A 22699-nucleotide genomic window follows, 5' to 3' on the forward strand; every position below is an offset into this window, starting at 1 on the left:
ATCACTGTTAAAATATGAAAAAGACTAAGTAGAATGAAAGTGGTTATGGAAACCTATAGATTTAATTAAACATATACATTTCCTGAATATAAATAAAACCAGTATTTCACAATTAATCGTGCAGATAATCTGTTATGGATAAAACTTCAAAGTAAGATTATTCACTTTGAAAACTGATCCACATCTGTAAATGGAGCTATGTCAGTACAAAAGTGTGCCTTCCTCCCACTCTCACAAATTTTTTCCCCATTCTTTTCTGTCCCTCTGGAAGGAAGGTATACCGAAGCACTCGCACCAGAAGCAAAACTAAGGTTGCCAACCCTCCAGGATTGTCCTGGAATCTCCAGGAATTGAAGATTAATTGCCAGGGCACAACCGCTGGCAAACCAAGAGAAAAAGCATTGGGGCAGTAAACAAGATTGTGGGCTTTTTTGAACATTTTCTTTGAATATTTCAATTAATTAGTTTGAAAAATATTAGAGATGGAGGGGAAAAAAAGGTTGTTTCTCGAACAGTTAAGATGAATACAATTGGGTAACTCGGGGTCTGATCCCTTTAACCTGCATAGCCGGCTCACCTGCTTCTAACTGGAAAAACCACGCACGCGTGTAATTCTGAATGGGCCGTGCAGCCCATTAAAGGGGCCACGCGGCCCAAAAGAAAAATTAGAGGGAACATGGTCGGTTCCCTTTCAAATCTGTGTACCCTGGTCCTTGCACCATCAGCTAATGGGAACAGCTTTTCTTTGTCTACCTTACCTAAACCTGTCATAATCTTGTACACCTCGATCAAATCTCCCCTCAACCTCCTCTGCTCCAAGGAGAACAACCCCAGCTTCTCCAACCTAACCTTGTAGCTAAAATCCCTCATAGAAACATGGAAATTTACAGCGCAGAAGGCCATTTCGGTCCATCGTGTCTGCACCAGCCGACAAAGAGCCACATAGCCCTTGGTCAGCAGCCCTGAAGGTTACATATAAGCCTATGAACAATGACAAAAAGGCAAAGAGCACCCAGCCCAATCAGTCCGCCTCACACAACTGCGACACCATTTATACTGAAACATTCTACACTCCACCCCAACCGGAGCCATGTGATGTCCTGGGAGAGGCAAAAACCAGATAAAAACCCAGGTCAATTTAGGGAGAGAAAATCTGGGAAAATTCCTCTCCGACCCATCCAGGCGATCAAAACTAATCCTGGCCGTATTCTAGTCCCTGCAGTACTTACCATTATATCTGTGCCATCCAACAAAAGGTCATCCAGTCTAATCCCAATTACCAGCTCAAGGTCCACAACCCTGCAGGTTACTGCATTCAAGTGCCCATCCAACCATCTCTTAAAAATGGTGAGGGTTTCTGCATCCACCACTCTTCCAGACAGCGAGTTCCAGATCCCCACAACTCTCTGGAAAATCTCCTCTACACCCTTTCAAGGACCTTCATATACTTCCTAAAGTGTGGTGATTTGAACAGGACACAATACTCCAGTTGTGGTCTAACCAGAGCTTTATAAAGGTTCGGCATAACTTACCTGCTTTTGTACACAATACCTCTATTTATGAAGCCCAGGATCCCATATGCTTTGCTAACTACTCTCTCAAACCTATCTTAGAAATTACTCAAAGGTTTGGACTTCGAGGACTTTTCTAAGTTTACATGTTCAGATAGCAAGGTTCATCTCCCCCCTCGCTGTTTCCTCCCAGCAGTCTCTGAATATTTAACTTTCTAACCATCCAATGAGAGCTCTGTGCACATGTAGCAGGGCTCAAGCCTCATTAAGGACAGTTGAGATTCCAACCACGCAGCAGCCAAGCAACGCAGGCAGGATTTCGCCTGGCCTAAAAGCCCAAACTGCAATTAAACTGCCCAGACTGCCAGCTTCAGTGTAAGTGCATCCTTAATGTACAAGCAGAGTTCAATTTTTCTCCACCCAACGTTCACGGAACAAATAGATTAGCTACCTCAAATCGGCAAGAAAGCTGGGACAGTACTCATCTATACATCAAGTATCGTAACGTTGAGAACATTTATTCACTACGTCAAGGTTTTTTTTTGTATAATATTCACTTTGCTCTTTGCCCTCGTCAAACCACAAGATATTTTTTCCATGACTATGGTAGGCATTGCCTCTACAAGGTTCTCAATTCACCTCTGAAATAAAGTGCATGGTGTATCATTTTCATTTAACCACTTAAAAATAATCCCTTCATAAAGTGGTTTAAAAATAAGGCTTTCAAACCATGACTTCCTCCACTGCAGTTTCTTGGTCTTAATAGCAACCAAACAGATGTTAGCAAGTGGTGAGGTGATACTGTACAAGGAGAAAAAATTGTTTGTGTAGCAATAAAGGTACAGGACTAGGAGGTCACCTGCCTATCTTCTTAGCTTCAAGACAATATGTGGCACATAAGTGCCTTGGGTGGGAGATGGAAGAGGCGGAGAAAAAAAAAATATTTTTTTAAATCGAGGAAAAGAAAGAAATAGGTTTTAATTTCTCGTCTTGTTTTCTGTGTTATGCAGTCACATCAATGTCGCACACATATCTGGATTACTAACTTTGAGCACAGTTTACCTTTCAGTGTGTGGTCAATTTTTCAAAGTCTCACTTAACTGTTCATCTACTATTACTATTAAAAACATTAATCGCAAATCCTTTTCTGTCCCTCTGATTTGCTCACTTAATCCACCACATTGCCTTGTGGTTAGCTCATTAATCCATGGAAATCACATGATCCACACCTTATTTTTCTTCCATCAATTTGACTGGTTCATTGAAACCATGTGATCCAAGCTCCCAGTACTCCAGCAGTAATCTGTTTAGTTTATAGGAACCATATACCGTGCCAATGATAGAGCTTAGCAAATGTATTTTTCCAAGTAGCAACAGCTGCTCTTGGGCCACAATTCTTCCCAAACCCAGTTTGCTGCAACCCCTCTTGTTGTTTCATCTGACGGGAAAAGCTTATAGTGGGATGTCTAGTTTGGCTCTCCATTCGATGATGTCCTGAGATGCCGAGTGAAGAAATGAGGTGCCTCCCGCAACAGATCTCAGTGGGCAGGTTGATGCGATGTGTTCCATGGTCTGGGACTCAGGGCCACAGTTGCACTTCAGGTTATCTTCCACTGGTGGAGCAGGTGGCTACATCATCCTTGCCCTGTGCGGATGCGGTTGAGCGCCATCTACTGTCTTTGAGGGAGGTTGAAGCCAGGGACCTCTGCTCTTGGGTCAGTGATAAGGCGTTGGGTCTTTTATGTTGCATGCGTCCCATGATTCCGTCCATCTGATACCCACTGCATGAATATTGGCTGCAGTTTCCCAGAAAGGCCTGCGCGATTTTAAGTGCTTTCGTGATGGTTTTTCACATCTTCATGAATTGGAAGGTCGATGTTGCTCATGATTTTTTTCCGTTTTACGGAGCACGGTGGCATCTCGGCGAATGGCAGGTGGGACAGCATCGGGAGCTGCTCAGTTGTAGACTTGAGCGTCCCCGACGATTAGCTGCAGGTCCACTTTCTTCTATGTGGCGGTTTGAGGACCATGAAGCAGAGCAGTATTCTGTCGCAGAGTAGACTAGGGCCACTGATGCAAAGTGTTCTGCCTGTGCGTCCTCCATTTACGTAGAATGTACAGCACAGTAACAGGCTATTCAGCCCATTGGTCTGTGCCCCACACGAGCCTCCTTCCACCCTACCTCATCTAACCCGATCAGCATATCCTTGCACAAAAGCAAAATACTGCGGATGCTGGAAATCTGAAGTAAAAACAGAAAATGCTGAAAACACTCAACAGGTCAGACAGCATCTGTGGAGAGAGAAACAGAGTTCACCCTTCAACAGAACTAGAAAATGTTAAAGACATAAGCTGTTTTAAACAAGTAGAGAGGCAGGGAAAGGGGGGCGGGGAGGAAAGAACAAAAGGGAAGGTCTGTGATAGAGTGGAAGGCAGGGTATGTGGTTCCTTTCAACTAAACTGATCACTACTCGAGTAATGGGAGCTTGGATCACATGGTTTCCATGAACCAATCAAATTGCTGGAAGAGAAATAAGGCATGGATCATGTGATTTCCATGGATAAATGAGCTAACCACAATGCAATGTGGTGGATCAGAGGGACAGAAAGGATTTAACATTAATGTTTTTAATAGTATAGTGATATTCTTTTACATACACCCAAACAGACAGAGGCATCAGTTTAACATCTCACCTCCAACACTTAGCAGAATTGCCAACTCTCGTGATTTAATCGCAAGACAAGCGATTTTTAATGAAAATACACCCAACTCGCGATCTGCCTCAGAAAAGTCGATTTGTTTTCTGACTTCAGGGGTCCACCAAAAACAACCAAAAGCACACTGTCTTTATACACTACCACCATCCAAACAGCAACGTGTCCGCCACTTCTGGCACCGCTGCTAGTAAAATCCAACTGGTCAGACGAATTTCTTTCCCCCCTCCCTTCAGCTATCGTTTCCTCAGCCCGGCCGCGCAAGAGTAGCGGTAAACGCAGCAGCGCAGCTGATGCTTGTCCAGTTTCTCGGCCTGTACGCACCATGTGGTGGCTTGTTAGCGTCGCCGGAGCTGGACAGTGGCCGTTGAAGGAGCAGATAAGGCGAGTGAGGTAGGCCTCGACAAGGCTCAAGCGGAATGATTCGGCGCTATGCTTAAGTTTGGGACGGGAAGTTTGATCCTCGGTGCATGTATCCGCCGCTTTGAGCCGCAGGCGACTGGACCACGCTCGCAGCGGGAACCGAAAGGTTTGAAAAGATTCGGTGCAATGGTGGGCGTCAGGTTTATCATCAAGGTGTGAGGCGGATTGCAGCCCTTCTCAAAACATGAAACGGTGTTTAATCATCAGGTTTATAAACGAACTGCCAATCTATATTGGTTTATGTGTGAAAAAGTAGCAACTCAAAATGTTTTACCAAATCTCATGATTTTTTTTTGAGAGAGACAATTGGATTGGCATTACTGACTCAGTGCTGCGCTGAAGTATCAACCATGACATGATGTTTGAACCCATGACTTTCTGAATCATAGAGGCAAGATTGCTCCCACTGAGCCATGCTGACACTTCAGTTACAAAGTATTTATAGCTCAGAAACAGGCCATTCGGCCCAACAGGTCCATGCCAGAGTTTATACTCCACACAAGCCTCCTCCCACTCTTTTTGAATGATTTTTCACATGATGCCACTGGCTTAATTTGTATTTTTAAACTTAAAGGGTAGTACTCAATTCACCTCAATAGCAATTAAATGCAATCTCAATTCGTTGGCACTTAATTGGTGCCATCTGTAGATTTAAGCAGCAGGTAATATTACATTAACAACCCAGCGTGTGCACAAGGTTTCTCTTCTTTTCTGAAAACAAAAGTACATCAGCCATTTTTCACTCGTTTGTTGCTAATATCTTTCTTCCCAGTGGACTGCAAAACTGACAGCACGCCAAAAGTTTTTACTGCCAATCAACTATAGCCTTTATGTTCTCAAAAATTTAAAGTTTGAACAGCAGGCATCAGCTGTCCTTGAGATATCAGATAATAAAATGCAAAAAAATACATGACTAAATACATTATATTAGTCATGTTACTGCATTATTTATATTTCAAAACTAATAAATATCTTTTAAGCTCAATTTGATTTACCAAAAAGCTAGACTGACACCAGTGCAGTACTGAGGGAATGCTGCACTGTCGGAGGTGCCATCTTTCAGATGAGATGTTAAAAGAAACTAAGTCTTGGATTTATATAGTGCCTTTGACGACCACCGGACGTCTCAAGGTGCTTTACAGCCAATGACATACTTTTTGGAGTGTAGTCACTGTTGTAATGTGGAAAACCAAGGCCACATCTGCTCTCTAAGGTGGATGTAAAAGAGCCCATGACACTCTTTTGAAGAACAGCAAGGAAGTTATCCCCGGCATTCTGGCCACTCTTTTATCATCATAGGCGGTCCCTCATATCGAAGATGACTTGCTTCCACGCCTAAAAGGGATGAGTTCACAGGTATTTCAATGAAGGACCTAACATTCGAGGTCCCGAACTAAATGTTGAAAGGTGGAAGATGCCAGTGTGTGGATTTTTATTAACGTGTGGTGGTCGTTACACACCAGCCACCACACGGGCTTGACAGACCTAGGTCTTGGTCCAGTGGCAAGGATTAACCAAGACAACTGGAGACCAGCTCTGTTGCATGGACTTAGTGCGCACACACATCGCAGTGTGGGCTGGCCCGTGCTGCCTCTCGGCCCTCGTCTCTTCTGGGCTCCGAACTCACGTCTCGTGGGCCCCAATCACTTCGCTCCACGAGCTCTCGCTGCTCCTTCGCCCCGACCTCGCCGCTTCTGCCCACGCTCCAATCAACGACCTATATGTTGGTGACGTCCAATCCAGTCGCCCTCTTCACAGTTATCGTTCTCCAGCACGTGCTGTACCTTGAAGCGGCATGTGCCTTTGAAGGCCCCGATCTACTGATGGTTCTTGCAGGTTGGGGCCGCCAGGCCGAATGACGGGTGCTTGAACGTCTTAAGAAGTTACAGAAAGAGAAGGTTACTTTGGAGCTGGAGAAAGAGAAACTGCTGGCAAAATTGCGAAGTTGGGAGAATGTGGAACAAACCTCAGGACTAAAGATCTGTTTTATGCTTCTAACTTCTCCCCTTATCAAGGAAGTGTTCTGAACACAGCAGCCCCAACCTGCAAGGAGCATCAGCAGGTCTGGGTCTTCAAAGGAGCAGCGGGGCCAATATTCATCCCTCAATCGACATCACAAACAGATTATTGAGTCATTATCATTATCACACTGCTGTTTGTGGGAGTTTGTTATGCGCAAATTGGCTGCCACGTTTCCTATGTTACAATAGTGACAGCACTTCAAAAAGTACCTCATTAGTTGTAAAGTGCTTTGGGACGTTTGGTGGTCGTGAATGGTGCTATATAAATGCAAGTCTTTCCTTCTTTAAGATTTCACGCTTCATTTCACTGGTCTCTTTCATGTGAGAGGCAACATGCAACCTTTCGCAAACCAAGAGGGAAAGTCAACTCGTCCTTGTTACTGCTGGTTATCAAATAACAGGAGGTGCACAAGGCAAACACAGACTGGCTGAACATAAGAACATTAGAAATAGGAGCAGGAATAGGCCATTTGGCCCCTCGAGCCTGCTCCGCTACTTAATAAGATCATAGCTGATCTGATCATGGACTCAGCTCCACTTCCCTGCCCGCTCACCGTAACCCTTTATTGTCCTATCGTTCAAAAATCTATCAATCTCCACCTTAAATATATTCAATGACCCAGCCTCCACAGCTCTCTGGGGCAGAGAATTCCACAGATTTACAACCCTCGGAAAGAAGAAATTCCTCCTCATCCCAGTTTTAAACGGTCGGCCCCTTATTCTGAGACTATGCCCCCTAGTTTTCATTTCCCCTATGAGTGGAAATAGCCTCTCTGCATCCACCTTATCGAGCCCCATCATGATCTTATGGGCCCAAGTTTCCACATGATTTGCGCCTGATTTTTAGGAGCAACTGGTGGAGAACGGACTATCTTAGAAATCGCAATTCTCCACACTTTTTTTTCTGCAGTTCTAGTCAGGTAGAACAGTTCTACTTTGGAACAGAATTTTTTCTTCAAAAGGGGGCGTGTCCGGCCACTGACGCCTGATTTGAAAGTTTCCACAGTGAAAATGTACTCCAAACTAAAGTAGAATGGAGCAAGTGAAGATTTTTGTAGAACTGAAAAAACCTGTTCTACACATTAAAAAATCAGGCGCAGGTTACAAATTAGGCATCCAGAACGAGGTGGGGGGTGGGGGGGGGGGGGGAAGGGAAGTCATTAAATTCTATAATAAATCCTTATTTATACTTATACAAATAAATCCAACCTGAATAAACATTTATAAGCAAAGAAAAGATGAAATAAACCATCTTCCTACCTGTGTGAAAGTGCTTCAGGCAGGCCTTTCGGTACCGAAGGCTGAACGGGCCAGCCCAAGACTTCAGGCAGGGCCCGTCCCCAGCACCAGATTTACAGGTAGGTGGCGTTGGGTTGGGTCGGGTCGGGGGGGGGGGGGAAAGAGAGAGAGAGAGGGAGAGAGGGAGAGAGAGAGAGGGAGAGAGGGAGAGAGAGAGAGGGAGAGAGGGAGAGAGAGAGGGGGGGGAGGGAGAGAGAGAGAGAGAGAGAGAGAGAGAGAGAGAGAGAGAGAGAGAGAGAGAGAGAGAGAGAGAGAGGTCAGGTCGGATCCAGTCGGGGGGGCGGGGAGCGGGAACAGGAGCGCGGGTCGGTCGAGTCAGTCGGGGGGGGGGGGGGGGGGGGGGGGGGGAGGGGGGGAGGCGCGGGTGTCGGGTCTGGTCCGGAGGCAGGGGGGGCGGGGAGCGGTTGTCGGGTCCGGAGGCAGGGGGGAGCGGGTGTAGGGTCTGGTCTGGTCCAGAGGCAGGGGGAGCGGGGGGGGTGTGAGTGTCGGGTCTGGTCGGGGGAGGGAGCAGGAGCTGGCCGTGGGAGGAGCCTTATTCACGCAGCCCCAGTGAGGCCATTCAGCCAGGGCTAGGGGCTGCGTGCTTCGGGCCCCTCCCACACAGTTCGGCGCCTGGAGCTACTGCACTTGCGTGCCGACTGTAGCGCGCATTTGCAGAGGTCCCGGCACTGTTTTCAGCGCAGGGACCTGGCTCCGCCCCCCCTACAGCTCGTGCTGGCTGCGTCGAGGGCCAGAGGACCTGCAAGTAGGTGGAGAATACCGAGGATTTTTTTAGGCGCACTTTGTGGCGCGAAAAACGGGCGCCCAGCTCGGAGGGGAGCCCGTTTTTTTTCTTGTGGAAACTTTGGCCCTATATGTTTCAATAAGATCACCTCTCATTTTTCTTAACTCCAATGAGTATAGGCCCAACCTACTCAACCGATCTTCAAAAGTCAACCCCCTCATCTCCGGAATCAACCTAGTGAACCTTCTCTGAACAATCTCCAATGCAAGTATATCCTTGCTTAAATACGGAGACCAAAACTGTATGCAGTACTCCAGGTGTGGCCTCACCAATACCCTGTACAGTTGCACCAGGACTTCTCTGCTTTTATACTCCATCCCCATTGCAACAAAGGCCAACATTCCATTTGCCTTCCTGATTACTTGCTGTACCTGTCTACTAACGTTTTGTGTTTCATGCACAAGGATTCTTAGGTCTCCCTGTACTGCAGCACTTGGCAATTTTTCTCCATTTAAGTTATAATTTGCTTTTCTATTTTTTCTGCCAAAGTGGATAACCTCACATTTTCCCACATTGTACTCCATCTGCCAAATTTTTGGCCACTCACTTAGCCTGTCTATATCCCTTTGCAGATTTCTTACGTCATCCTCACTTTGCTCTCCCACCCATCTTTGTATCATCAGCAAACTTGGCTACATTACACTAGGTCCCTTCATCCAAGTCATTAATGTAGATTGTAAACAGTTGAGGACCCAACACCGATTCCCTGCGGCACCCCACTAGTTACTGTTTGCCAACCGGAAAATGACCCATTTATCCCGACTCTCTGTTTTCAGTTAGTTAGCCAATCCTCTATCCATGCTAATGTATTACCCCCAACCACGTGAACTTTTATCTTGTGCAGTAACCTTTTACGTGGCACCTTACTGAATGCCTTCTGGAAATCCAAATACTCCACTTCCACTGATTCTTCCGCCCCACCCTTATCCACTCGGTTCGTTACATCCTCAAAGAACTCCAGCAAATTTGTCAAACATGATTTCCCCTTCATAAAACCATTCTGACTCTGCCTGATTGGAACCAAATGTTGTGCTGCTGCTGCTTCCTTATGAATGGACTCCAGCATTTTCCCAACCATACATATTAGGCTAACTGGTCTATAGTTTCCTGCTTTCTGCCTGCCTCCTTTTTTAAACGAGGGTGTTACATTTGCGGCTTTCCAATCCACCCCACAATCCAGGGAATTTTGGTGGATTACAACCAATGTATTCACTATCTCTGCAGCCACTTCTTTTAAGACCCTAGGATGCAAGCCATCAGGTCCAGAGTACTTGTCCGCCTTTAGTCCCATTATTTTACCGAGTACTACTACTTTAATGATAGTGATTGTATTAAGTTCCTCTCTCCCTATAAACCCTTGATTAAAAACATTCCAATAGTGGATAGTGTCTTCTACTGTGAAGATACCAGAGACTTTGAACAAATATTTGTTCAAAGTCTCTGCCATTTCCATGTTCCCCATTATTAATTTCCCAATCTCATTCTCTAAGGGACCAACATTTACTTTAGCCACTCTTTTCCTTTTACTATCGGTTTTTATATTTCGTGCTAGTTTGCTTCCATAATCTATCTTCCCTCTCTATTTTTTTTGGTCCCTCTCCCCCACTTTTTATTTATTTTGCAATAGAAATGCCACATCTGCCTTCAGTCGCTCTTCTCCAACCCTATAGGAACATAGGAACAGCAGTAGACCATTTAGTCCCTTGAGTTTTTTCCGTCATTCAATGCGATCTGCAACCTAACTCTGTATACCCGACTTTGCCCCATATCCCTTAATACCTGTCGCTAAAAAAAAAATCTATCAATCTCAGATTTAAAATTAACAATTGACCTGGCATCAATCGCCATTTGCAGAAGAAAGTTCCAAACTTCTGCCACCCTTTGTGTATATAAGTGTTTTCTAATTTCACTCCTGAAAGGTCTGGCTCTAATTTTTAGACTATGCCCCCTAGCCCTAGACTCCCCAACTAGCAGAAATACTTTCTATCTACACTATCTGTTCCCCTTAAAATCTTGAAAACTTTGATCAAATTATCCCTTAACCTTCTAAATTCTAGGGAATGCAAGCCTACTTTGTATAATCTTGTAATTTGACCCTTGGAGTCCTGGTATCATTCTACGCTGCACTCCCTCCAAGTTCAATATGTCCTTCCTAAGGTCTGGAACTGTTCATTGTTCCAGGTGTGGTCTGACCAGGGTTTTGTACTGCTGTAGCATAACTTCAACTCCCTTGTATTCTACTGCTCTAGTTAATAAAGCCACCATTCCATTAGTCTATTTGATTATTTTCTATTATTTTCATGACATTTTACCTGGACTCCCACGTCTCTTTGGACCTCCATTGTTTTTAGCTTTCCACCATTTAGAAAGTACCCTGTTCTATCCTTTTTAGGTCCGAAGTGGATGACCTCACATTTGCCGACATTGAAATCCATTTGCTACAGTTTTGCCCATTCACTTAATCTATCAATATCCCTTTGTAATTTTATGCTTTCATTTACACTGCCTACAATGCCGCTATCTTTGTGTCATCGGCAAATTTGGATATGTGGCTTTCTATGCCATCATCTAAGTCATTAATAAATACTGTGAATAGTTGATGCTCCAATGCAGATCCCTGCGAGACACCATGAGTCACATCCTACCAATTAGATTACTGGCCTACTCAGCTGAGTGACAATGTTAGTCAGCAGTTAAGCATTACTCAGCAGAAGTGGATATAGAATCTGGCTGCCTTCCTGCCAGTGCCCACCAGATTATTATTGATGGCTTCTATCTCGGTCAGTGAGAGTGAATACTTGGAGGGAGTGTTATCCTGGGGCTCAAAAACGCCAAAAGTCCCAAGCCAAGAGAGGAGGCACATCTTCCATCGCACCAGAACATCACTACTACATGGCGTAGTTGAAGCCAAAAGCACTGATGTATTTAAAAGGAAACTAGAGAAGAACATGAAGAAGAAAGGAATAGAAGGATATGTTGATGGGCTGAGATTAAGTAAGTTGCGAGGAGTCTCGTGTGCAGCCTGTTGGACCGAATGGCCTTTTGCTGTGCTGTAAAGTTCTACGGAATCCCAGCAGCAGTTTGGGGCCATCCCTGGGCTATGCTGGCAAAGTCTGCCTAGTTCACCCTGTCCAGAGCTACAAATCTCATCAGCTGAGATGGGTTCAGTTGTGGACCGCAAAGACCCCAGGAATGTTAAGCCCCAATGAACGCTGCCCACCCGTGCATATGAACATGGCCCAGTTTGGGACATGTTACTGGACTGGCAAAGCAGTCGACAGAAGTCCTCCCCTTTAAAAGTGTACATGAATCTTCAGGCCTAGAATTGAGCATCAAACAGTGAAGCTGTTGCAATGAGGACTTGATAAAGTCCAGCTCACAAGTTTCTTTCTTGGACCAGAGTGCACTGTAGCAGTTTCATTCCAGCTTCACATGTAAACAAAATTTAACTGCTCGTAACAACCCTGGTAGCGAGGATAACTGAGACAGAAACAATGATCTCAAATTGATTATTCCTATTTTTTTTTTTAAATCACACTCAAACCTATTAGCACTCTGAAAAAAATTAACCTTGGGATGTCTGCAAGGCACTTAAAAAGATAAAAATAATTTACAAGAGATGACTATCTAGCTAAACAAACTTTCAAACAGGAAACTATTATCACCTCAGTTCATATTGACATAACCTTCTTGGAGTATATGATACCAGTATTACCTTACTGCCGTTCCTCAAAATAAACAAATGGACCAAAATCAGTTCTCTCCATATTTCAAACCATGTGAATGGTTGACAGTGGATGCATCGTGTATTTTTAAAATCAAATGCAGCTAAGGCAACTGAATATGCACCAACACGAACTACAAAACATCTCAATATATCACAGCGTTCTTTCTCCTCTCTTCCCCACATCCCGCAACATAGAAAATGTGAAGAACTTCAAGCAATGCTTCGAATAAATTTTCCAAGTACATGTATACAGATATCTTCTAATACTGGTAAACAAATTGAGACAAATTCCTGTTTAATTAAAATAAAAGTTCCCATTGAATGTTTACAGGAGTTTTTTGCACATATAAAAAGCATGAAGTCTCAGGAGCAAGCCCAAATAACTTAAACCTGCTGACGTGGAACAGTCTGATAGATTCTGCCAATAGACAAAAGGCTGGCAAAGAAAATGTTTATTCAATATCGGATTATCTTTGTGCAGGCGCTTTGTTTACATCCCAGAGAGAGAACAGTGGACTTCTGGTCTGGAACAGCCTGCCGTCTCTGGGGTGGATGCTGATTCGGTGAATTCCTTCGAGAGAGAGGGGGAGCTGGACCTGCTTCCGGCTAAGGGGATGGAGATCACCTGGTACAACAGCTAGGTACTGCATCACATTATCGGGGCCAGAGTGATTGCCTGGACTAGTGTCGATCGCCTAAGGGGATAGGGGAGGAATTTCCCAGATTCAATTTCCACAAATTGGACGGGTTTCTCGCCTCTCCCAGATCACATGGTTTCAGGCGAGATGCGGAATCGATATATTGTGATTGCACAAGGAATCGCAACTGTGTGGGATGGGCTGGATGGACCAGAGGGACGTCATTGCTCGTATGTTCGAGACATCGTCTGATAGACTCACTGGGGTCACAAAGCTTCATTGCTAGCGACTGCAGGTGGCAAAATCAGTTGCACAGGATCGCGTGCCCAATTCACAGTGGAGTAGTGTTCCCTGTAAGGCGCACTGCTCAGGGGAACCCGTGCAGATGGTTTGTCAGTATTTCAATGTAAAAACCGCGCAGACACGATATTTTGAATAGCCCGCACAGCCCCTTCAAGGGTCAAATAAAATTACAGGGAACATATGAGGATGACTCATGAGGAAAGGTTGAGGAGGTTAGGCCTCTACCTATTGGAATTCAGAAGAATGAGGTGTGATCTTATCGAAATGTATAAGATTGTGAAGGGGCTTGACAAGGTGGATGCAAAGAGGATGTTTCCACTGATGGGGAAGACTAGAACTAGAGGGCACAATCTTAGAATAAGGGGCCGCCCATTTAAAACCGATGAGGAGAAATTTCTTCGCTGAGGGTTGTAAATCTGTGGAATTCGCTGCCTCAGAGACGTGGAAGCTGGGACATTGAATAAATTTAAGGCAGAAATAGACAGTTTCTTAAATAATAAGGGGTTATGGGGAATGAGCGGGGAAGTGGAGCTGAGTCCATGATCAGATCAGCCATGATCTTATTGAATGGCGGAGCAGGCTCGAGGGGCCGTATGGCCTACTCCTGTTCCTATTTCTTATGTTCTTATAGCAGTGGATCACATTTTTCAGCAGAGGAAAAGGCTGGAATTTTACAGGTTACACTAACACAGCCAGCACAATCCTCCTTAAGGCTTCAAATTTAATTGAAGTAAGATTCCTTGCCAAACATTGCAGTTTTCTCACCATCTTCTTGCTTCTTGCTGACAAAGCCGCCACCCATTGGAAACAGGTGCAGCAACATGTGGATGGCATCTGAAAAGGGGAGTATCACATTTTATTTTACTTTTACATTATGTTGCTAATTAGATCTGATTTTTGCACTGGAACACTTTCATTTTGCTTCCAGTTTCCATCTCAGCTGCAGTCGCTGAAGTGGCCAGCATAGAACTTCCTTCGGGGGTTCCACCACACACACATTGTGTTGCACTGAGGCATCGATATAGTGTCAGCTGTGGCTCATTGGGTAATACTCTCACTACTGAGTTAGATGGTTGTTCATTCAAGTCCTACTCCAGGGATTTGAGCACAAAAATCCGGCCTGATACTCCAGTGCTGAGGAAGTGCCGTCTTTCAGAAGAGACGTTAAACCGAGGCCCCATCTGTTCTCTCAAGTGGACAAAAAAGATCCTCTGGCACTATGTCCAGGGAACTATAGGTGGTGGGAAGTAACATCAGTGGTAAAAAAAATAATAGAATCCTAACTGAAGGAGAAGATAGAATATCTGGAAACCAACCTCATTGTATTTTTTGAAGAGGTAACAGAGAGCACAGACAAAAGTAATGCAGATGATACAATCTATCTAGAGTTTCAAAAGGCCTTGGATAAGGTACCACATAATAGACTGATGAACAAGCTTAGAGAATGCAGAGGTAGGGGACAAGTAGCAGAATGGATAGCTAGCTGGCTTCAAGACAGAATGCAGAGAGTAAGGGTAAAGGGTAGCTATTCAGAGTGGCAGAAGGTGGGAAGTGGTCCTCCACGAGGATCAGTGCTGGGAACACTGTTGTTCACAATTTATATTAATGATTTAGACTTTAGAATCAAAAACACCATTTCTAAATTTGCAATGATACCAAATTGGGGGGAGGACTGCATCAAATTGCAGGAGGACATTAATAAACTTGAAGAATGCGTATATAATTGGCAAACAAAATTCAACAAAGATAAATGTGAGGGATAAAATTTGGTAAGAAATTACTTGGAAAATACGAATCTACGTAGGGTTTAAGAATAAAGGGATCTCGGAGTACAAATATACAAATCACTGAAAGTTGCAACACAGGTTAACAAGGCCATAAAAAAAGCAAACCAAGCAATAGGGTTTCTTTCTAGAGGGGTTGAGTTGAAAAATAGAAAAGTTATGCTCAACTTATATCGAACCTTGGTTAGACCACACTTAAGAATTAGACCACAATTCTGGTCACCATATTATAAAATGGATATAGAGGTACTGGAGAGGGTGCAGAAGACTTACAAGGATGATGCCAGAAATGCAAGAGTATATCCATCAGCAAACGATGAACAGACTGGGTTTCTGAGGAGTGACCCAATAGAGGTCTTTAAAATTATGAAAGATTTTGATAGAGCAGATACAGAGAGTGTGTTTCCATGTGGGGAAGAGCAAAACTGGATGCCATCAATATAAGATAGTCACCGAGAAATACAGTATGGAATTCGTAACAAACTTCTTTACCCAAAGAGTGGTGAGAATGTGCAACTCGCTACCATAGGGAGTGGTTGAAGCAAATAGCATAGATGTATTTAAAGGGAGGCTAGATAAGCATATGAGGGAGAAGGGAATAAAGGGTTATGCTGATAGATTTAGATGAGGAAAGATAGGTGGAGGCTCGAATGGAGCATAAACGTCAGCGTGGACTGGTTGGGCTGAATGGCCTGTTTCTGTGCTTTCTATTCTATGTAATCCTATGTAAGAGCTAGGGAGTTATCCCTGGTGTCCTGGCCAATAATTATCCCTCAATCAACATCACTAGAACAGATTATTTTTCAATCCTCTCTGGTATATTTTCCAATCCTCTCTGGCTACAGGTGTGGTGCCAGAGGACTGGAGGACAGCAAACGTTGTACATTTGTTTAAAAAGGGAGAAAGGGACAGACTGAGTAGTTATAGGCCAGTCAGGCTAGCCTTGATGGTGGCAAAATTACTGGAAATATTTCTGAGCGACAGGATAAATCTTCATTTGGAAAGTCACGGATTAATCAAGGACAGTCAGTGTGGATTTGTTAAGGGAAGGTCGTGTCTGATAAATTTGATTGAATTTTTTGAGGAGGTAACAAGGAGGGTCGATGAGAGTAGTGCATTTGATGTAGTGTATATGGATTTCAGCAAGGCTTTTGAGAAGGTCCTAGATGGAAGACTGGTCATGAAAGTAAAAGCCCATGGGATCCAAGCCAAAGTGGCAAGTTGGATCTAAAATTAGCTCAGAGGCAGGAAGCAAAGGGCAATGGTCAATGGGTGTTTTTGTGACTGGAAGGCTGTTTCCAGTGGGGTTGTGCAGGGCTCCGCAGGCTTCTTTGGTATATATCAATGATTTAGATTTGAATGTAGCAATATGATTAAGAGGTTTGCAGATGATACAAAAATTGGCTGTGTGGTTGATAATGAAGAAGAAAGCTGTGGACTGCTGAAAAATATCATGAACCGGTCAGGTGGGCACAACAGTGGAAAATGGAATTTAATCCGGAGAAGTGTGAGGTAATGTATTTGAGGAGGGCTAACAAGGGAAGGGAATACACAATAAATGGTAGGACACTGAGAAGTGTAGAGGAACAAAGGGACCTTGGAGTGCATGTCAACAGATCCCCAAAAGTAGCAGGCCAGGTAGATAAGGTGGTTAAGGTGGTATACGGAATACTTGACTTTATTAGACGAGGCATAGAATATAAGAGTGGGGGGGGAGGGGATTATCCTTGAACTGTATAAAACACTGATTAGGCCACAGCTGGAGTACTGCATACAGTTCTGGTCACCGCATTACAGGAAGGATGTGGTTACACTGGAGGGGGTGCAGAGGAGATTTCCGAGGATGTTGTCGGGAGTGGAGAATCTTAGCTATGAGAACAGATTGGTTGGACTGGGTTTGTTTTCCTTGGAACAGCGGAGGCTGAGGGAAGACCTCATTGATGTGTATAAACTATGGAGGGGGCCTAGTTATAGTGGATAGAAAGAGCCTATTTCCCTAAGAGGGATCAACAACCAGGGAGCATAAATTTAAAGTAATTGGTAGAAGGTTTAGAGAGGATGTGAGGGGAAATATTTTCATCCAGGAGGGTGGAGGAGGTCTGGAACTCACTGCCTGAAAGGGTGGTAGAGGCAGAAACCCTCACCACATTTAAAAAGTACTTGAAGTGCCATAACTTACAAGTCAATGGACCAGGAGCTGGAAAAGTTAGGATAGCTCTTTGACGGCTGGCGCGGACACAATGGGCCAAAATGGCTTCCTGCCGTGCTGTAAATTTCTATGATTATATTATCTGCTCATCATCACGTTGCTTGCTGTGTGCATATTTGCTGCCATTTTTCGTAGATGATGATGCCTGTGCGTGAGTTCTTTTAACATGGAGTGGCCGTTGCACACCGGCTACCATACGAGCTTAGCTGAGCAAGGTCTTGGTCCAGTAGCAAGGGGGTCCAAGACGACTGGAGATCAGGCTCTGCACTATGAGCCTAATTGCCGTCGGTGAGATGTGGGCTGTAAGCTTGGTGCTGAGTAGCGCCCTTCGTGAGATGGTAGGTGATCCAAGGCTTGGCTGGGGGCAGACATTGGGAAGGTAGGATGGCCATTTTGTGGGGTGGAGGTCAGGATGTTAAGAGTTTTCCTACAGTACAACAGTAACTACAGTTCTGACCTGTGTGAGAACACCACTGCAGTTTGGGGCTATAAATAGAGCTGGAGCGCCGGGCCTTGGAACATCGTGGGCGAAGGTGCAGCGAATGAGGTTACGGAGCCCAGAAGAGCTGAGGGCCCAAGGGCAGCATGGGCCAGCCCACACTGTGATATGTGTGTGCACTAGGTCCGTGCAGCAGAGCTAGTCTCCAGTCGTCCTTGCCGCTGGATAATGGGCTAGCTCTGTCAGGCCAGTGTGGTGGCTGGTGTGCAACGGCCACCACACGTTAAAAAAATCCACAGGCACAGGCATTCCCCACTTCCTCAATTGGAGTTCAGGATTGGAACATCGGGTCCTTCATTGAAACATCTGTGAACTCTTGTGGAAGCAAGTCATCCTCGTTCAAGGGACCGTCTATGATGACACTTCAAAAAGTACCTCATTGTCTATAAAGCACTTTGGGACGTCCAGTGATCCTGAAAAGCGCTATATAAATGCAAGTGTTTTCTTCCTTTTTTCTATGATACCAGCAAGGTTCCAGTTTGACCCTGGTCTGTGCTAAGTTAGCTAAATATGTAGTGTGGCAGTGCTATAAATGATTTAATGTCCCCAAGCTACAAAAAGGGAGGAGAAAAATCAAATCAATTGGCCAATATCATTGCAACTCATTATTTAAAAAGTAATCCCCTGCTGAAAAATTTGCACATGCAGCACTGGGTGAGAATCAGATGACAGTGAGCTGCAATGTACAACCTACTAACTTTCCTGAAATAGGCTCAACCTAAAGGCAAGTTTTTAGGCAAGGGACCAAAGTGCTGTCGGCATCCACGGAACCATACTTAGCATGTTGACATCTTAAGGGGAATGGGGGGGGGTGGTGGGAAGAGAAACATAGAAACATAGAAAATAGGTGCAGGAGTAGGCCATTCGGCCCTTCGAGCCTGCACCACCATTCAATATGATCATGGCTGATCATTCCCTCAGTACCCCTGTCCTGCTTTCTCTCCATAACCCTTGATCCCTTTAGCCTTAAGGGCCATATCTAACTCCCTCTTGAATATATCCAATGAACTGGCATCAACAACTCTCTGCGGTAAGGAATTCCACAGGTTAACAACTCTCAGTGAAGAAGTTTCTCCTCATCTCAGGATAAGGGGTAGGCCATTTAGGACTAAGACTGTGTCCCCTGGTTCTGGCCTGCCCCATCAGGAACATTCTTCTTGCATCTAACCTGTCCAGTCCTGTCAGAATTTTGTGTGTTTCTATGAGATCCCCTCTCATCCTTCTAAACTCCAGTGTCTAAAGGCCCAGTTGATCCAGTCTCTCCTCATATATCAGTCCAACCATCCCGGGAATCAGTCTGGTGAACCTTCGCTGCACTCTCTCAATCGCAAGAACGTCCTTCTTCAGATTAAGAGGCCAAAACTGAACACAATATTCCAGGGGAGGCCTCACCAAGGCCCTGTACAACTGCAGTAAGACCCCCCTTCTCCGAAACTCAAATCCCCTAGCTATGAAGGCCAACATACCATTTGCCTCCTTCACTGCCTGCTCTCCTGCATGTCAACTTTAAATGACTGATGAACCATGACACCCATGGCTCGTTGCACCTCCCCCTTTCCTAATCTGCCGCCATTCAGATAATATTCTGCCTTCGTGTTTTTGCCCCCAAAGTGGATAACCTCTCATTTACCCACATTATACTGCATCTGCCATGCATTTGCCCACTCACCAAACCTGTCCAAGTCACCCTGCAGCCTTTTAGCGTCCTCCTCACAGCTCACACTGCCACCCAGTTTAGTGTCATCTGCAAACTTGGAGATATTACACTCAATTCCTTCATCTAAAATCATTAATGTATATTGTAAAGAGCTGGGGTCCCAGCACTGAGCCCTGCAGTACTCCACTAGTCATTGCCTGCCATTCTGAAAAGGACCCGTTTATCCCGACTCTCTTTTTCCTGTCTGCCAACCAGTTCTCTATCCACGTCAGTGCATTACCCCCAATACCATGTGCTTTGATTTTTCACACCAATCTCTTGTGAGACCCCTTGTCAAAAGCCTTTTGAAAGTCCAAATACACCACATGCACTGGTTCTCCCTTGTCCACTCTACTTGTTACATCCTCAAAAAATTCCAGAAGATTTGTCAAGCATGATTTCCCTTTCATAAATCCATGTTGACTTGGACCGATCCTGTCACTGCTTTCCAAATGCGCTGCTATTTCATCTTTAATAATTGATTCCAACATGTTCCCCACTACTGATGTCAGAGAGAAGTAGGTTCCTCTCAAGAGCCCAGCAGTCCATCACATAAACATGATGTGTTGTGCTGGGTCGCACATCATACAGTAGTATGTTAACGGTTTCATCTTCACAACAGTCTAATTTTAGTAGCACATGAACATTTTTAACTTTTCTGTGGTCATTGATTCTGTGTGACTGCAATTGTTTGACGACCAAGCAGGTTACTTTATTTGTTGTTGAAGCACGATAAAAATTATCATGCCTATAGTACTTTTGGAACAGTTCCCAATTCAGCCAAGATCCATTTCCCAGTGGGTCTAGTGTAATTATGGAATGCTTCCAATTTACCCAAAACAAACAAAACACAGCAGAACATGCCTCAGTAAAAAAAAAGACATTTCAGATGCAAATATAACTGATTTAATTAGAGGCTGTGTAACCTCTCTTTTCTTTTGGTTGTCCAGGTCACATCAAGTGACTACCATGTTGCATGTAGTAAAAGGAGAAGAAGCTCAAGGTATTTTTTTTTTGTGAATAGTAATGTCACGAAACTGCTCTTGGAACCTCTAAATAACAAATCTTCAGTAAATGTAACAAACTTTGGGACCACAGAAAAAGGACCAATTCTTAGGAAATACTGAGCACTGTATGGTGCAACACTGCAGTGCTATGTTTTATTGCATCTGTCGGAGCAACAGTTATTTACAGATATTTTTGAAGTTAAAGAGAATATACACAGGGAGCCACTGATTATAGAAAGCACTGACCAGGCAAGCGGGCCAAAAGCCCACTTCTTAGTTTTGCAATTTAATCCATATTCAATGATTCTGTAATGCTTATTCTGTACATATATTTTGAAGACATAGGGCGGTTGCCTCCGACCTAAATTTTTTTTTTTTTTATAAATGTACCTGGTGGTCCTATAGGAACGGACACTTACGCTCCAAGGCCTAGATGCACAGCACAAGGCAGAAGCCCACGGGCATCCTGGGATCACATGGACCTGAACATGGAGTATTCTCATTGATGGTAATGGTGAATTCCATTTGTATGGAGCTCCCATTACTAGCAATGAGAATAGCTCCAAAAACACAACACATAAATAAAAAAAACACCTCAATTAAAATTGCAGAAATTGAATTAAATGTTTGACAAAAAAAATTTTTTTTTTGAATTTTTTTTTCCCAATAGGGTTAAAAATAAACTAGCCTTAATAGACAGGGTTTATTAATAGTAAATTAGTGATAACATTTAAGTTTTCTAACTTTTAAAACTCTTGCGCTGGTAAAAACAGGCATTACGCCTGCTTTTACCAGGTGTAAGAGTTTTAAGAACATCGTTGGGCAGGAGTTGGGCAAGGAGCCGAAATCGCCACCCGTGAAGATGCTTCTCCCGGGGTTGTGTGCGGTCTGTCGGAAGAAATTTTGACAGATCGCAAGTGCCGGGTTTAGGCGCATGCACTTCGCCCGCCGAAACCCGGAACTTGCGGGGCCTCTTCAGGCGCGTGCGCACATCGTACGCACCCGGAGTGGCCACAATTTACGGCCCAGTATCTCATCAGACTATCCTGGTCAGATTGAGGTAAAAGAGAGGGCAACAGCCAGGTCAAGGACCAGATGGCTATGAAGAAACTTTGTTTGTGTAGTTCAAGGGGAGGGAAGCAAACATCAAAGAGAAAAGAGAGCAATACCTTTGCCACTACTGCACTCCATTGTATACAGGTAATCCATGTAGAGGGCCCCAAATCGCTGCACACCAGCTATCTCTGTGTATGTCTCCTGCCAACAAAGGAAGACAAATAAAACTTAAGTTCCAAAAGGATGGAATTCAGAGATTACAACACTATATGTGAATGTCTATTTGTATTTACATAGCCTTTTACACAAAGGCTTATCAGGGAAAGAGAACAGAGGTTATCTAAAGCATTCTCCTGTTCAAGTAATGTGACATAATACAGGTTTTGCACAAGAGAGCAATACAATTTGAGTCACCATTTCACCAGTTAATATCTAATTTTAGTTACTTATATAGTCAATAAAGTCACAGTAAATCTGGTTCCAAATGTAGCTTGAAAAGTTAACGGTCATACAATTTGTTGAAGCATGGTATTTTTTGTAAAATATATATTGAAGAATTCAAAATGAATTTTAACATTCTCTTCAAATTTACTCCAAAGTACCCATTTTAACATGCAAATGCTGGACAAAATTTGAAAACTCTTTATGGTTTGTGTGTTCTAGTCAGCAAAATTGTGCTTGCAGAATCCTTAAAAAAAGGTTTTTCCAGCTCGTTCATATTCATAAACAAATACTTTAGAGTAAAATTAATTATCTCCTCTTCCTCTCTTACTTGTACATACCACAGGCTCCCCAAAGGTAAAATCCACACCCATCTCCTTTTAACTTTACAGTATGGTTAGGGGCGCAAACTGCCTGTTGCTCAGCTCATTTTAAAGCGGTGTTTGAGGCGCTGGGGATGATTGTATTTTTAAAAAGCATTCAAAGTTTCATGTACATGCCCATCTAGCAGCAGAATGTAATATAACGAATGGACTTGACCTTTAAGAACATAGGAATGCACAAGAATTAAAGACTCCATTGCAGT

At 44.0% G+C, this 22699-nt stretch overlaps 1 protein-coding gene across 8 annotated transcripts in view; it reads right to left on the reverse strand.

Annotated features, from left to right (window-relative positions):
- Nucleotides 1–22699, reverse strand: part of LOC139277917 (intermembrane lipid transfer protein VPS13B-like) — a 1209249-nt gene that overhangs the window by 974959 nt on the left and 211591 nt on the right. For all 8 annotated transcript variants that reach the window (XM_070896555.1, XM_070896554.1, XM_070896561.1 and 5 more), the window contains exon 12: nucleotides 21786–21873. In XM_070896555.1, coding sequence (XP_070752656.1) covers nucleotides 21786–21873 — 88 coding nt within the window. The remainder of the gene's footprint in view (nucleotides 1–21785; nucleotides 21874–22699) is intronic.

This window comes from Pristiophorus japonicus, chromosome 1, assembly GCF_044704955.1.
Source record: "Pristiophorus japonicus isolate sPriJap1 chromosome 1, sPriJap1.hap1, whole genome shotgun sequence".
In the NCBI taxonomy this organism is placed as follows: Eukaryota; Metazoa; Chordata; class Chondrichthyes; family Pristiophoridae; genus Pristiophorus; species Pristiophorus japonicus.